Source organism: Rhamphochromis longiceps, linkage group LG22 (assembly GCF_057381845.1).
Source record: "Rhamphochromis longiceps isolate RC_006_pf linkage group LG22, R_longiceps_female_GT1.1, whole genome shotgun sequence".
NCBI classification, from domain to species: domain Eukaryota; kingdom Metazoa; phylum Chordata; class Actinopteri; order Cichliformes; family Cichlidae; genus Rhamphochromis; species Rhamphochromis longiceps.
The window spans coordinates 5,722,930-5,735,724 of record NC_140577.1 but is presented as its reverse complement, the minus strand read 5'-3'; the positions used below and the strand labels follow the sequence as shown (position 1 = coordinate 5,735,724).

General features: G+C 36.6%; 1 protein-coding gene across 2 annotated transcripts; it reads left to right on the top strand.

The window, feature by feature from the left end:
- The first annotated feature begins 1,293 nt into the window (after positions 1–1,293).
- On the top strand, positions 1,294–8,194 carry LOC146643227 (class I histocompatibility antigen, F10 alpha chain-like). 2 transcript variants are annotated; one of them, XM_085396655.1, is made up of 7 exons: positions 1,294–2,027; positions 4,832–5,110; positions 5,943–6,245; positions 6,933–7,028; positions 7,265–7,282; positions 7,426–7,477; positions 7,650–8,194. In XM_085396655.1, exons 1-6 carry the CDS (start codon positions 1,778–1,780, stop codon positions 7,443–7,445), a joined length of 966 nt encoding a protein of 321 aa, XP_085252781.1. In that variant the 5' UTR covers positions 1,294–1,777; the 3' UTR covers positions 7,446–7,477; positions 7,650–8,194. The 2 variants fall into 2 exon arrangements, with proteins under 2 accessions (XP_085252781.1, XP_085252779.1); XM_085396653.1 differs by lacking the exons at positions 7,426–7,477; positions 7,650–8,194 and having other exon boundaries at positions 6,933–7,417.
- The last annotated feature ends 4,601 nt before the right edge of the window (positions 8,195–12,795 follow it).

Here is a 12,795-nt window from a genome sequence, read left to right as displayed (position 1 = left end):
GGTGTGACTTTTCTCAATGCCACACTTTTGGCAAAGTTGCTGAAACAGGTTGTTCTAAAATTGTCTGCCTTGGTGTGGAAACAGCTCCCAACTTGGATTCAGGAGACAGATACCTAATCCTACTTTAGTTATGCAGCAATAGGGTTAAGCTGCTGGGTGCTTCCTATGATGCACAGAGTGTTTCTTCTTCACTTATCTCTTTTCACTCTATGTATTTATACACCTCTCTACATTTATTATCAGTTATTATTAATCTCTGGATCTCTTCCACAGCATTCCTTTGTCCTGTCTCCCTTCCTTCACCTGCAACCGGTCACTGTGGATGGCCAACTGTCCTTGAGCCTTATCAGTAGAACATCAGTCCAGTGATCATAGGATAATAGAGATGGAGGGGAAATGAAAGTCAAACCCAGATTTATGTGTGTTTTAAACTTCACACCCTTTTTTGTAAAGGTTCATACTGGTCCACAGTCTCCACTGGTGGATGTCTTGGGACACTAGCTCTGTAGCTAAATAGAGAGCAATGAGGAGACAACTGACTGACACCTCAGTTGAGTCCCACCAAAAGCTGACTTAGAGATCTAAAGTGACCTAAAAAATCTCTCAGATTTACCTGTTGGTGTTAGTGTGTGATAGGTTTGTAGCTTGAACCTATTCGCTGGAACGTTGAGGACAATATAATTACACAGCAAGCAAGACACGAAGTAGGCAAAGTTCTTCTTGTTACTCATGCATGAGGGAGACCTGCCTGGAGCCAAGTGTCGTTCCACCACTTGACCTCCGTCAGACTCTCAGCCAGGTTCCCCATAGCACTCCTTTTATTGTGGTTACATGAATATGCATAGGGTCATTAACATATAACATCTTACATAGGTATACATGTGAACAAAGAATACTGTGTGTGTGTGTGTGTGTGTGTGGGGGGGGGGGGGGGGGGGGGTCAGAGTGTGTGTGGGGGGGGGGGGGGGGGGGGGGTCAGAGTGTGACCCCATAAATGACTTCCCTAAACCTGCTAGTCTGGAAGTCCAACAGTTCATCTAAACAAAAGGCACTTAGCCTAAAACAGATACAGCCACGTTTATCCTGCCATAAAACAATAAAACAAGGTACGACCTCTTCTCATGCTCCCAGGATGTAGGTGTGCATTCCAGTGTGGAATACACACCAAGCCTTTGCAGCCTGCTAAAGATCACACATCCTATCACTACACAATTGATTATACACCTCTAAGCATATATGGTTAAATATTTCTAAGCATAAATGACAATCAACAATACAAAACTTAACAGTGTGGCTATCCTCTGGATGTGTTCACTTAATTTTAATGATAATCTCTATCAGTTTTATTTTATTTTTTTATTCCACTTGTTTTCCACTGAATTACTGGTTCATTAGTTAGCTAATATAAACTAATGTAAGCAGCAACCGACCAACCAACTCAGTGATGTCACGTTCTGTGCTGGCAAAAAGGTACAGCTAAACATGATCCAAAAAGTTTAACTTTAAGCGCTTATTGCTTAAATCCAGCTCCACAGACAGTTACATCTATGTCAGTTTTTAAGAACTCCGTGATGAAAATTAGTCTTTATATGTGCAGTTTTATATCCACTTTAACAACAAAAGAATATGTGTGTTGTCTGAAATGTTTCTCAGAGTGTTTGAATGCATCTTGTTGCATTTTTACCAGCTGAATGGTCATTATTAGTCAGAAATATTTAAGTACAAATTTAACTTGAAGGCAACTTGCTTTTGTTTGTTTGTTTCAGAGCGACACACTATGACATACATTGAGACTGCAGCCACTGGTTGGAATGAATCTCCTGAGTTAACTGAAGTCATATTTGTAAATGGTCAGGAGTTTGTGCATTATAAGAGCAGCTTGAAGAAGATGGTACCCAAGACTGAGTGGATTGAGAAAACTGTAGATCCTGAATATTGGGAAAGAGAGAGACAGAGAAACATACGCAATGAGCAAGCGATCAAAGCACACGTCGTCTGGCTAATGGAGCGTTTGAATCAGACTAGCGGTGAGTAAAAACACTGAAACCTAAAGATCCTCCTGAGATAAAATAACTGTTTTGGTGATTTCCTTTCCCTTTTGGAGCTAAATGAGGCCACTTAAACACATGAGATATCAATGGAAAGCACATGATGTCCTCTATTAAGAGCATCAGGACTTAGTGGGGCAGCTCAAATAAGTAAAACAATATAGATCAAAAACAAATGTCCATTGGAGAGGACATAAATAGACAGGCTGATTCTCAGGAAGATATAATGTTATGTAGTGCTGATGTGTGTGTATATGTGTGTGTGTTTGTGTGTGTACACAATCCACACTTCCTGATTTTTTTGTTTTTGCATATTCTTCACACTTACATGTTTCACATCATCAAGCAAATTTTAATATTAAACAAAGATAAGCCGAGCAAATACAACTGCAGCTTTAATGATGATTTCATATATTAAGGGGGGAAAAAGCTACGACCCTGAAAAAGTCATTGTCTCCTAAACTGGATAACTGGTTGTGCAATCCTTGGCAGGAAGGAGGGGATTTGATGAGAATGTAGTGATTCTGATTTTATCATTGATATCACTTATCAGTTCAGTTCCTTATCGGTTCTCATTGGGTTCTCAAAGATATTCCAGTCATACAAATTCATTGCAGGCTGTGTGGTGAACTGTTTGTGCATGTTCGAGGTATTTGACCTATTTGTTGTGATCAGAGTTGTGGTCCTTATTTAAAAAGTAATGTATTACACATATTACACAGTAATGCAGTACATTATTTAATTACTCACAGAAGTAATTTGTTATACTACTTGTTACATTCCATTCGTGTTACTCTGTAAAATGTTCAGAAACATGCTGTCATATAATAATCAGTTAATAGTATAAACCTATAGGTTACAGTCACACACCAACACAAATCACTATCCTAATGACAACACACATGTGATCTTTGTCTTAGTAATTTGGGCATGAACACAAAGCAAAGATGAAAACCAGCACACAGCGACTTCAAAGTGATCATCACGGTGATTCTGCTAAAGATGAACAGGTAGAAAACGGGGCTGCAGTCTGACTGCTCACCAGTTTGTTAACTGTTGAAGTTCAGGGTCTGGCTGAGTTCTGCATTCAGCTTTAACATCTTGGACAGCTTAGCGTTAGCATGCTGTCTGGCTAGCTTACCATTAGCATGGTGTCCATGCAGATGCTTGCAAAGAGCTGAAATTGTGTTAGCAGCATAATGCAGTTGTTTCTGTCCTGGAGGCAGTTTGCACTTTACCATCGCACACGTCCTTTTGTGCAAAAAAAAAAAAAGAAAAAAAAAAAGAGATTGTCCATATCCATTCTGCAGGCTGCCATTTTCTTCCTCCTACACACTGAAATCAGCTGATTGTAGCACAAGTGCAAATGAAACCAACTGGCAGGATCAATAGGCAAGCTGACCAACAAATCCAAATTGGATTACTGGGACCAGTGTTCTTGATTCCCATCCCTAAATGGCAGCAACGACTGGAATCAATCATTTGTTTGTTGCTCAGTCACATTGGAGGGGTTTTGAGCACGAATGACCTCTTTAAGTATCTCAATCAGATTTAAGTCCAAACTTTGATTAGACCACTCTAAAACCTTCCTTTAGTTATTTGTTTTGTTTTGTTTTAGCCATTCAGTGGCAGACTTACTGGTATGTTTTAGATCATTGTCCACCTGTGTAACCCAAGTGTGCTTTCAGGGCATGTTCTATGTTCTATGATTGATGGGTTTGTTGTGAATTTTCACTGGTATAGCATGAATTTGAAAATTCAGCTAAATTTTGATATTATAATGTTAACACAAAGGTGATGAGAGTTAAGGGTCTCTGTGGCAGAGGTGGCAAAAGTACAGACATTCAGTACTTAAGTAGAAGTACAGATACGAGTGTTAAAAATACTCCAGTAAAAGTAAAAACGTAAAGACTGTGAAATGTACTTAAAGTAAGAAAGTAAAAAAGCAGGTCTTTGGAGAACATTTCTATTTTTGTGCAAAGCTACCTGAACATTGTGTTATATTAATGTAATAATAAAATAATATTAATAAATGAGAAACAAACTTTAGTTTAAATTTTAATTCTAATAAATGCACTTAGCTTGAATGAGTCAAGTAAAAAATGAGCAGAGAAAAAGAAGAAAAATTTAAAAATATCTCTATTTTCTGTTCTTACATTGTAGAGGATGACTTTGCCTCCAAGCAGGAAAAAGAGTAGAGACTGGGTTCAAATGGGATTTAGCAGGTGGCAAAACCCTAAAATTGGTTGTGGTGGCTGTAGGAATGCAGCTAAGATAATGATGGGAAAGAAAAGGGTTTGCTGCTGGGTTCCTTTGACCCAGACCACAGTGAATAGTCTTTATACACAGTTAATTAAAGCAAGCCCTAAAAAGTTAATTCTGTTCATCTGGAAGAAATGTTTCTTCCACGGAAAACACTGAAATAATTTCATCACCTGGCTGATTGAGTATGCATCAAAACAATTAAAGCAAACGTTAGAGTGTCCAGTTGCCAAGAGCATGCTCTCTCAGAGGTGTTTTGAGTGTCTTGTGGACTAAATAGCAGCTCCAGAAACACTGATTTGATGTGCTGACTTCATAAAAAGGATGTGTTTTGTTGTGTGTCTTTGATTATTCCTTACATAGGGTAGCTCAGTGCTTTTTTGTCTATATTAAAAACACTGAGGCTCTCTTAACATTGAATAAAAAGGACTCCTTCTTTACAACAGTTTGAGGGTTGCTGTCTGCTGAACAGCATCTAAAGATAGAATATCTGTCATTTACTACAGTTCTTTATCTTTCAGGTGTTCACATTTTGCAGTGGATGTACGGCTGTGAGTGGAACGAAGACACAGAAGAGGTGACTGGATTTGAGATACTTGGTTATGATGGAAAAGATTATGTTGCATTTGACCTGAAGACAGAGACATATATTGCTTCAGCACCTCAGGCTGTTATAACCAAACATAACTGGGACAGAGACAAAACTCGCATATTATACAAGAAGTACTTCCTCACACAGGAGTGTGTTGACAAACTGAAGAACTTTGTGAACTCTGGGAGGAAATCTCTGATGAAAACAGGTAAAATCACCATATTTAGAGCAATGGACACAATATTCATATGACTCAATGTCGGTGTCCATAATAATTAAAAAAACAAAACAAAAACAGTTTTATAATTTTTCTCATCACCTCTCTTCACTATATATTTACCACTGTGTTTTGTTTTTTACATTCATGGCTTTTTGTTTGTTGTTTTTCTACTAACATCATCTTAGTCCTTTCTATTAAGATTCTTAGTTTCATTTCATGCTTTTATTTTCAGTTTCCATCTCTTCCTTATTACTCTGCATTTATATTACTCTCGTGATACACTGGTGAGCTGTCCACCTCTTACACATTGACAGCTAGGATCGGCTCCAGGGTTGCAGAGCAGCTTATGTTGGATAAACTGTCATGGTCCTGGGTCTTTGACCCAGAAGGTCTTTCAAATTCTGTTTATTATTAAATGTCTTCAGTTTGATTCTTAGTCGGCTTTTTTTTAAAAGTTTTCATCTTTGTGTGTTTCCTTCATGTTTTCTACCCTGAGTTTAGTTCCAGTTTCTGTTGTGTTTATTGTTTATCGTCTTGTACTGTTTCTGGGAACTCTTTATTCCTTACTAATTTTTGGTGTCCTCGTTGTATTCTTAGTACTCTTTCTTTTTTTCCCTTCTTAGGCTCTTATCAGCCTAAATAAAGAACTTGTCTGAACATTACACTTTCTAGTATGAACTTTGTGGACACACTTGGCTTCTGGCAGCCTATCTATCCATCATATCTGGGGTGTTCCTTGTCTTTTTCCCTATAACAACAGAAACAGTAATATTAAAGTACAGTTAATAAGACATAAACTAAAAACCTCTTTACTCTTTAGTTCCTCCCTCAGTGTCTCTCCTCCAGAAGACGCCCTCCTCTCCCATCAGCTGCCACGCTACGGGATTTTTTGCTAACGTAGCTGAGATGTTCTGGAGGAAAGATGGAGAGGAGCTTCATGAGGGTGTGCACAAAGGAGAGATCCTCCCCAACAATGATGAGACCTTCCAGATGAGTGTTGATCTGAAACTTTCATCAGTCAAACCTGAAGACTGGGAGAGGCACGAATGTGTGTTTCAGTTCAGTAGCGTCAACAAGGAGATCGTCACCAAACTGGACAAAACAAAAATCAAGACCAATACAGGTAAGACTGAATTCAAAGGGAGATTATTAATCTTTAAAAATATATATTTATCTTTCTTCTGGCCTGTTTTGTTATTCCATGTACACTGTAACCTGTCATCACCACAGTGGTTCAGTAAATGGTCACAAAAATGAATCAGCCATTTAATTACAATCTGATTTAAATAAATAATTTCAGAGTTAATGGGACAAAAGGTCAAGATCCAATAATATATACACAGCTTTATTTTTTAATTCTCACTATGCATTTTGGAAAAATGTTATTTTTATTTTTTACATTTTAGTATTTTCACAGTATGTTTCTCATCAAGTTCACAAAAATCATCCTAAACTGTGCACAGGTTAGATCTGATGCTGTTATTTTAAATAAAGGATTAAACTTTCCATGATGTTTATTTATAACTTGTTTTCTCACAGCATGTAAAAACATAAATATATGCAGTATTGTAACACAGTTTTCTCTGGGTCAGTCATTATGATGTATCTGCTGAGAATCAAACAGTAACTGTGATTCAGTTATTCTGACTAAACTCATCCTAAAACTCATTATTCACTGATCTACACTGAGAACATATCAGGTTGTTTAAGTCCTGCAATACTTTTAAAATAATCAAAGCACTAATGTAATGAACATAGTCTGATTACTCACTGGTCAGTGAGAGAAATATTGTAAATATTGTGGTTTCAGGTCCTTCAGGGTTTCATGTTGGTGGTGTTATCGGAGGTCTTGCGGTTCTTCTCCTGGGCGTCTGTATCGGAATCTATTTCAAGTTACGAGGAAATGGTAATGAGCAAAATATATTTTTATGCTTTATGAATGATATTCATGTGAAATATTTACTTTTTTTGGTATTAATATTCTAATAAATTAATATAATTCATGCCCTGTTCCTATGATATTAAAAAATCATAAATTGGGAATATTTAATAATTTAGATAGCAGTTACTAATTAAATTATGTAAAATATTTATTGTCTGATTAATTTCTAAATAAATAACTGTGGTAATGTCTGTTTTCAGGGTTTAATCGTGCAAACTGTAAGTATTTTTAAAATGTGTTTAAAGATATTTGGATGTTATTTGTGTACTGAATATAAAAAGAATTGTAGAGTCACTGACGTCAGCTTGACAGAAATAACTAATGTTTTTATTCATCTGAAAATATAATTCTCCTTTTTAAGCTTCTGATACTGTGACTTGAAGATTCAGACTCAAAAGTAATTAAATCCTAATGTAAGTACAGCACACCAAACTACACTATTTAATATCATCCCTAAAAACTTTTAAATATTATTTATTATTATATAAATGTATATAAATCTAAAATAAATGTTCCAAATCCAAAAAGTATGAAGCAAAAAATGAATGACTGCATTAAACAGACTCAATATTTCTGTTCTGACAGGAGAGCAGTAAAGAGTAGACAACCATCTCTGAACTGAGGAAGGACCTAAGGGTGCAGCTGTGATTGCAGCCCCGACTCTCTGTGAATGGTGCTCATGACTACAGATCAAAGGTCATGACTTAATAGCAATCATAAAACTGACCTCGTGGCCCATTGCTAGTCAGTGGTGCTAATTCCAGTCATTATGCAAATGTTCTGGTTATAAGTTTACAAGTCCCTTGAATGAGCGACGAAACGTTTCTCCCACTGAAAGCGCTTCGTCCAGATGAACAGAATCAGTCATTTTGTGTTTTTCACTCAGAAATTGCAACATTCACAGATGTAGATCCTAAATTATTTAAACACAAGGACATTTTTGGGACATTTGTCTATGATGAGAAGCTGGTTTCCTTTTTCTTTTTATGCTTCTTTTGTCATTTTGTTTTGGATCTGTTATAATTTATAAACTTTATAATGTTATCTTTTATAAGAAGAGTTTCTTTTCAAGAACGTTCTCCTTCAAATTAATTTATTTCACACATTTTGTTAAGCTCTGTGATTACAGACATCATAGAGCTGGGATTATTAATGAACTCCTTGCACAATGTATGATATTCAGAACTTGTACAGATTTTATATATAAAATCATTCATAGAACAGTAAACAGTGGAGGGATTCTATGTTATATTTATTTATTTAATTATTATTATTTAATCATTTTATCAGGCAACTGGGGACATGTTTAAACTGAATCCTACTGACTGAGATTCTTTTAGACCACAGTGGTATAATTTTTTGTCATATCTCACAGTTTTTCCCTTTTAAAAAAATCATTAAATTTTTCTAATGATTTTGTCACATCGTTGTTTTCTGCATCTACTTTGGTTAGTCCTTTAAAAAATATAACGTTTTTGGGGTTTCAAGGAATTACAGTCAAAAGCATCCAATTCCACTTGTGCAATTTTAATAAATGAAACTTCATTCACTTAATATTTGCCATGAGTCCTACATGAAAGTGATACGTCAGAGGAGGGTGAGAAATCAGACATTTTAAAGAGCAAAACTCTTGGATGCCGTCGTTCATACTAGGAGTTTGGTGGAGACGTCACTGGATCTACTTTAGACAGCTGCTCTGTGTGCTGGATGTTTCACATGAAGAGCAGATGCTGCAACAACGCAGGTTGTAATCCAAGAAACATTGATCCTCCTGGAAGTTAGAAAACTCCACCTGCTGATGTGACTGTCCAACAACTGGCTTTAAAATCTTCTCAAAAGAAGTGTTAACTTTACATGACCATGCCCCAAGGAAGGCATGAATCAAGCTGTATGCTATAATTATAGTGTGTGTTTAGCCGCAGCTGTTCTTAGTTGTTTCTGCTCCAAACACAATCATGTAGCTTTAGCTTTGCCAGCAGATTGTTGTCAGGTTTGTTCCTGGTGGGAGCTGGTCTGCAGTGTACTGAAAAGTCAAACTACTGTTTTTTTGATTAGCTTTTATTTAAGCATGGATAATATAACTCCAATTTTAAATGTGAGCACAAAAAGATGTTGGTGCAAGTTATGGCGACTTTACTAGGCTGAGAAACCCAAATAAACATTTCAGAGAGAGCAAAAACGCACAAGTGGCCAAATCAATAATCCGGTGCATTATTAAAAAGGGCATGCTGGAGAGATTATATCTCTCGGCTGGCCTGGGAACGCCTTGGAACGCCCCAGGATAAGCTAGAGGAGGTGGCTGGGGAGAGCGAGGTCTGGGCTTCTCTGCTTAGGCTGCTGACCCCGCGACCCGGCCCCAGATAAAGCGGAAGAAGATGGATGGATTGTTAAAAAGAATGAATGCACTGACCAGCTCGGCAACAACAAAAGGCCTGAAAGACCACAGAAGACAACTAAAGTGAATGATGGCAGAATTATTTACATGGTTACAAGAAATAACTTAAAACATCTAACCAAGCCAGTAACACTGGATGAGTATGTATGTCATTGTCATGGTCTACAGTCATGAGAACCATTATTTAATGTAAATACAGAGAGTTTACAACATGGTACAAAACACTGGTTACACTCAAGAACAGGAAGACTTTCCCAGAAAACATCTAAAACGGCATACACAGAAATGTAAACAATAAAATGAATTAATAAATAAATCATTAAACAAATGAAACAAATGTTATAACAATGATGGGAAATGAAGAGCTTGGAAAAGAAAAACAGCTCATGATTGAAAGCACAGCAACTAGTGCTTCTAGTGTTTACTGATGATGTGACTGCTCACAGAAACAGAACCATTAAGTCTGAAGAGTCCAGGTCTATGATCTCTGCTCGGTTCACCAAAGGCTGCGAAACTGATTGTGCCTCAATACAAACAGATAATAACCCAATGTTACAGCTCCATAATCCAAACTACATCTTATCACTGATATATATGCATATACATTTTTTAAAATTAGCTTTTGTGATTCCCATTGCGTTTCCACCAGGTATTATATTTAAACTCTTTTTACATTTTCTTCTCATTCCTGTTAATGTGCTGTGTTCATGTAAGCTTTACATCAAAGTGCACTCCTAAAAATTCCAATGACATGCAGATAGATGAAGCAATCTTTGCTTATATGTTTCCTTTTAAATACACGATTTTGTTTTATTTTCTATGGAGAGCTGAAATCCTCATGTAGTAGCCCATATTTGTACCTACTTCACTGCTTCTTGCAGCTGCTTTTAAACAATCTGCACACTTCTTCCTCTCTTCTTCCTGATGAGTGTATCATCTGCAAAAGCTGACTTTCCTATATGCCTGAAGGGAAGGGATTTGATCAAAGATATATTTAGGGGTAAGAAAACACTTAAAGACAAAGCTTACTTTTATATTCAGCAGTACTACAATCCCATTGCTAGATGGCGCCATCTGACAAACCAAACCCAGCAGCACATTGTGGATTAACCTACTCTTAAAAATAAAAGAAGTCCTGCAGCGGAGCTTAATGATAGTCTTTGATGCTTAGACAGGTTTATGTGCAGAATTTGTGGTTTAATCATGAAAAGTGGGATTATAGCTTGAAGTGAGTTGATATGAGAGGCAGCAAGTTATGAGAAAGAGTCTGTGAGGGCAGAGGTCAGATGAGGACAAGAGAAACAGAAATAACAGAAAGTCTTAAAATCCAACATTATATTTAAATTTTTATATGTAAATACATAATATTCAGTCGTAGACCTTCGGTTTAGACAATAATACTTAAATATTGATCTTTATTTGTTTTTATACATAAAAAAATTCAACATTTCTGATTTTAGGAATTGATCGTTTCCTTATTTTATCATTGCAGCAACATTGCAGAAAGAGAAGGACACACAGCTATTCCAGCTGATTTTGCTGGAATAGGTTTCAAGATGAATTTGTGGTGGATGAATAATTGTATCTGGATTACTTGGGGAAGTTATTTGTATATGAGTGTAAACACGAGCATAATTTAAATTACTTTTAAAATGGATTTAGTAAGAATGTGATTAAGTATAAATAACTTCAGAAAATATGTGATAACAGCTGTGAAGCAAATAGACCTACAGTGAGGTAGTGGTTGAAGACGAGGCCCACAGACTACACACCACTAGCTCTTTGTTTCTCAGGTCATTCTGCCTGATAGGTTTCACTTTCGAGAGAAAACCTTAGTTCCCTTTTTTTGCCTGGTTACTGTTAAGATGCAGCCAGCTTTGAATTCCTATTGGTCAGAGAGGAGCTACTGCGCATGCGGCAGTTTTATTTTGAGTGTGGCGGAGTCTAAACAACAAACAGACATTTTTTCCTTCTTTGTTACAGTCAGGTGTATTAACACCACCCACTGAATTCTGCTGCTGACTCACATCTCAAAACTCCAAATCTTATAAATGAGACAGCGAGAGAGAAATAAATATATTGGATATTGTGGCAAATCCTACTCAAAAAACAAATAAAAAATATCAGACGAGGACAAGAGAAACAGAACTAGTAAAAAGTCTTAAAATCCACAAACATACAACTTTGTTTTTATATTCCAAATGTATAATATTATGTCTGTAACCCTTGGATTCAGACAATAATACTTAAATATTGTGGTTTATGTGTTTTCATACATAGTTCTACATTGCTAAAGTTTTTCTGATGTTAATCATTATTAGCTTCATTTCTTTATCATTGCAGCAATGTTGCAAAACCAGGAAGACAAAAAGCCTTGACGACCTGGCGCTTAAATTAGATAACAGCCTCTTTGTTTGTGTGCCAACGCTTGCAAATCAAACCAGATCCAGCTTCATAAACACAAAAACGAAACCTAACAGAGTCATCACGTGGTTTCTCAGAACAGCACAGATGGAGTGCTGTTTGAGTCCAGTGGTGGCGCTCTAACACCGTGAATGATCAGAAGATTTGCTGAAGTTTTCCGCTGGAGCTTCAACTTATGTCATTTCTTTGTTTGCATGTCACAGCCCAGAAGAGCATCAGCTGGGTGTGTCACAGTGACAACACACACCAGCATGTATCTGTGTGAGGGTGATGCTGTGTGAATCTAAGTTTAGGAAGGTAACAAAGAAACACAAACTCATGCTTCAGAAGGGTGTTGTGTTTTTATAACCTCTCAAAATAAAAACAGGAAATGCATCAGAGCTCTGTCTGATTTTAGGTGGATTCCTTTGTTCTGGTGTGAAAACAATATACTTCTTCCCACTTTAAAGACAGGAGAAATTAAAGAATGACAGAAGCTGTAAGTTTACATATGCAGGCAAATGAAAAGATAAAGAGGCAAATCTGAAATTTAAAAGATGTGATGTTGCTGGAAGCTAAATGAGATCACTGACTTTGTTCATTTGTTCTTTGACATTTCACATTCTCTGAATTCATCTTAAAAACCTGCTCATTTTCTCTACATAATTAAAGCTCTAGTTCATCGTCATCATGTTATAATGCTGAAAACAGCCTCTGTAATCTGGTTAAACTGGTTACTTTGGTGCTTTTCTGAGATTAAATATGATAATCTCTGAATATTGGGCACCTTTACTCTGACTGCTTTCTCCTCACATTGCAGCATTTAGTGTCTAACCTTACCCAAAGTTATTAAGTGTATACGTTTTTCATCACTACGTGTTTTTCTCTGGTCTATCTATCCCAATATTTTAGAAATAAAATCTTTTCTTTTTT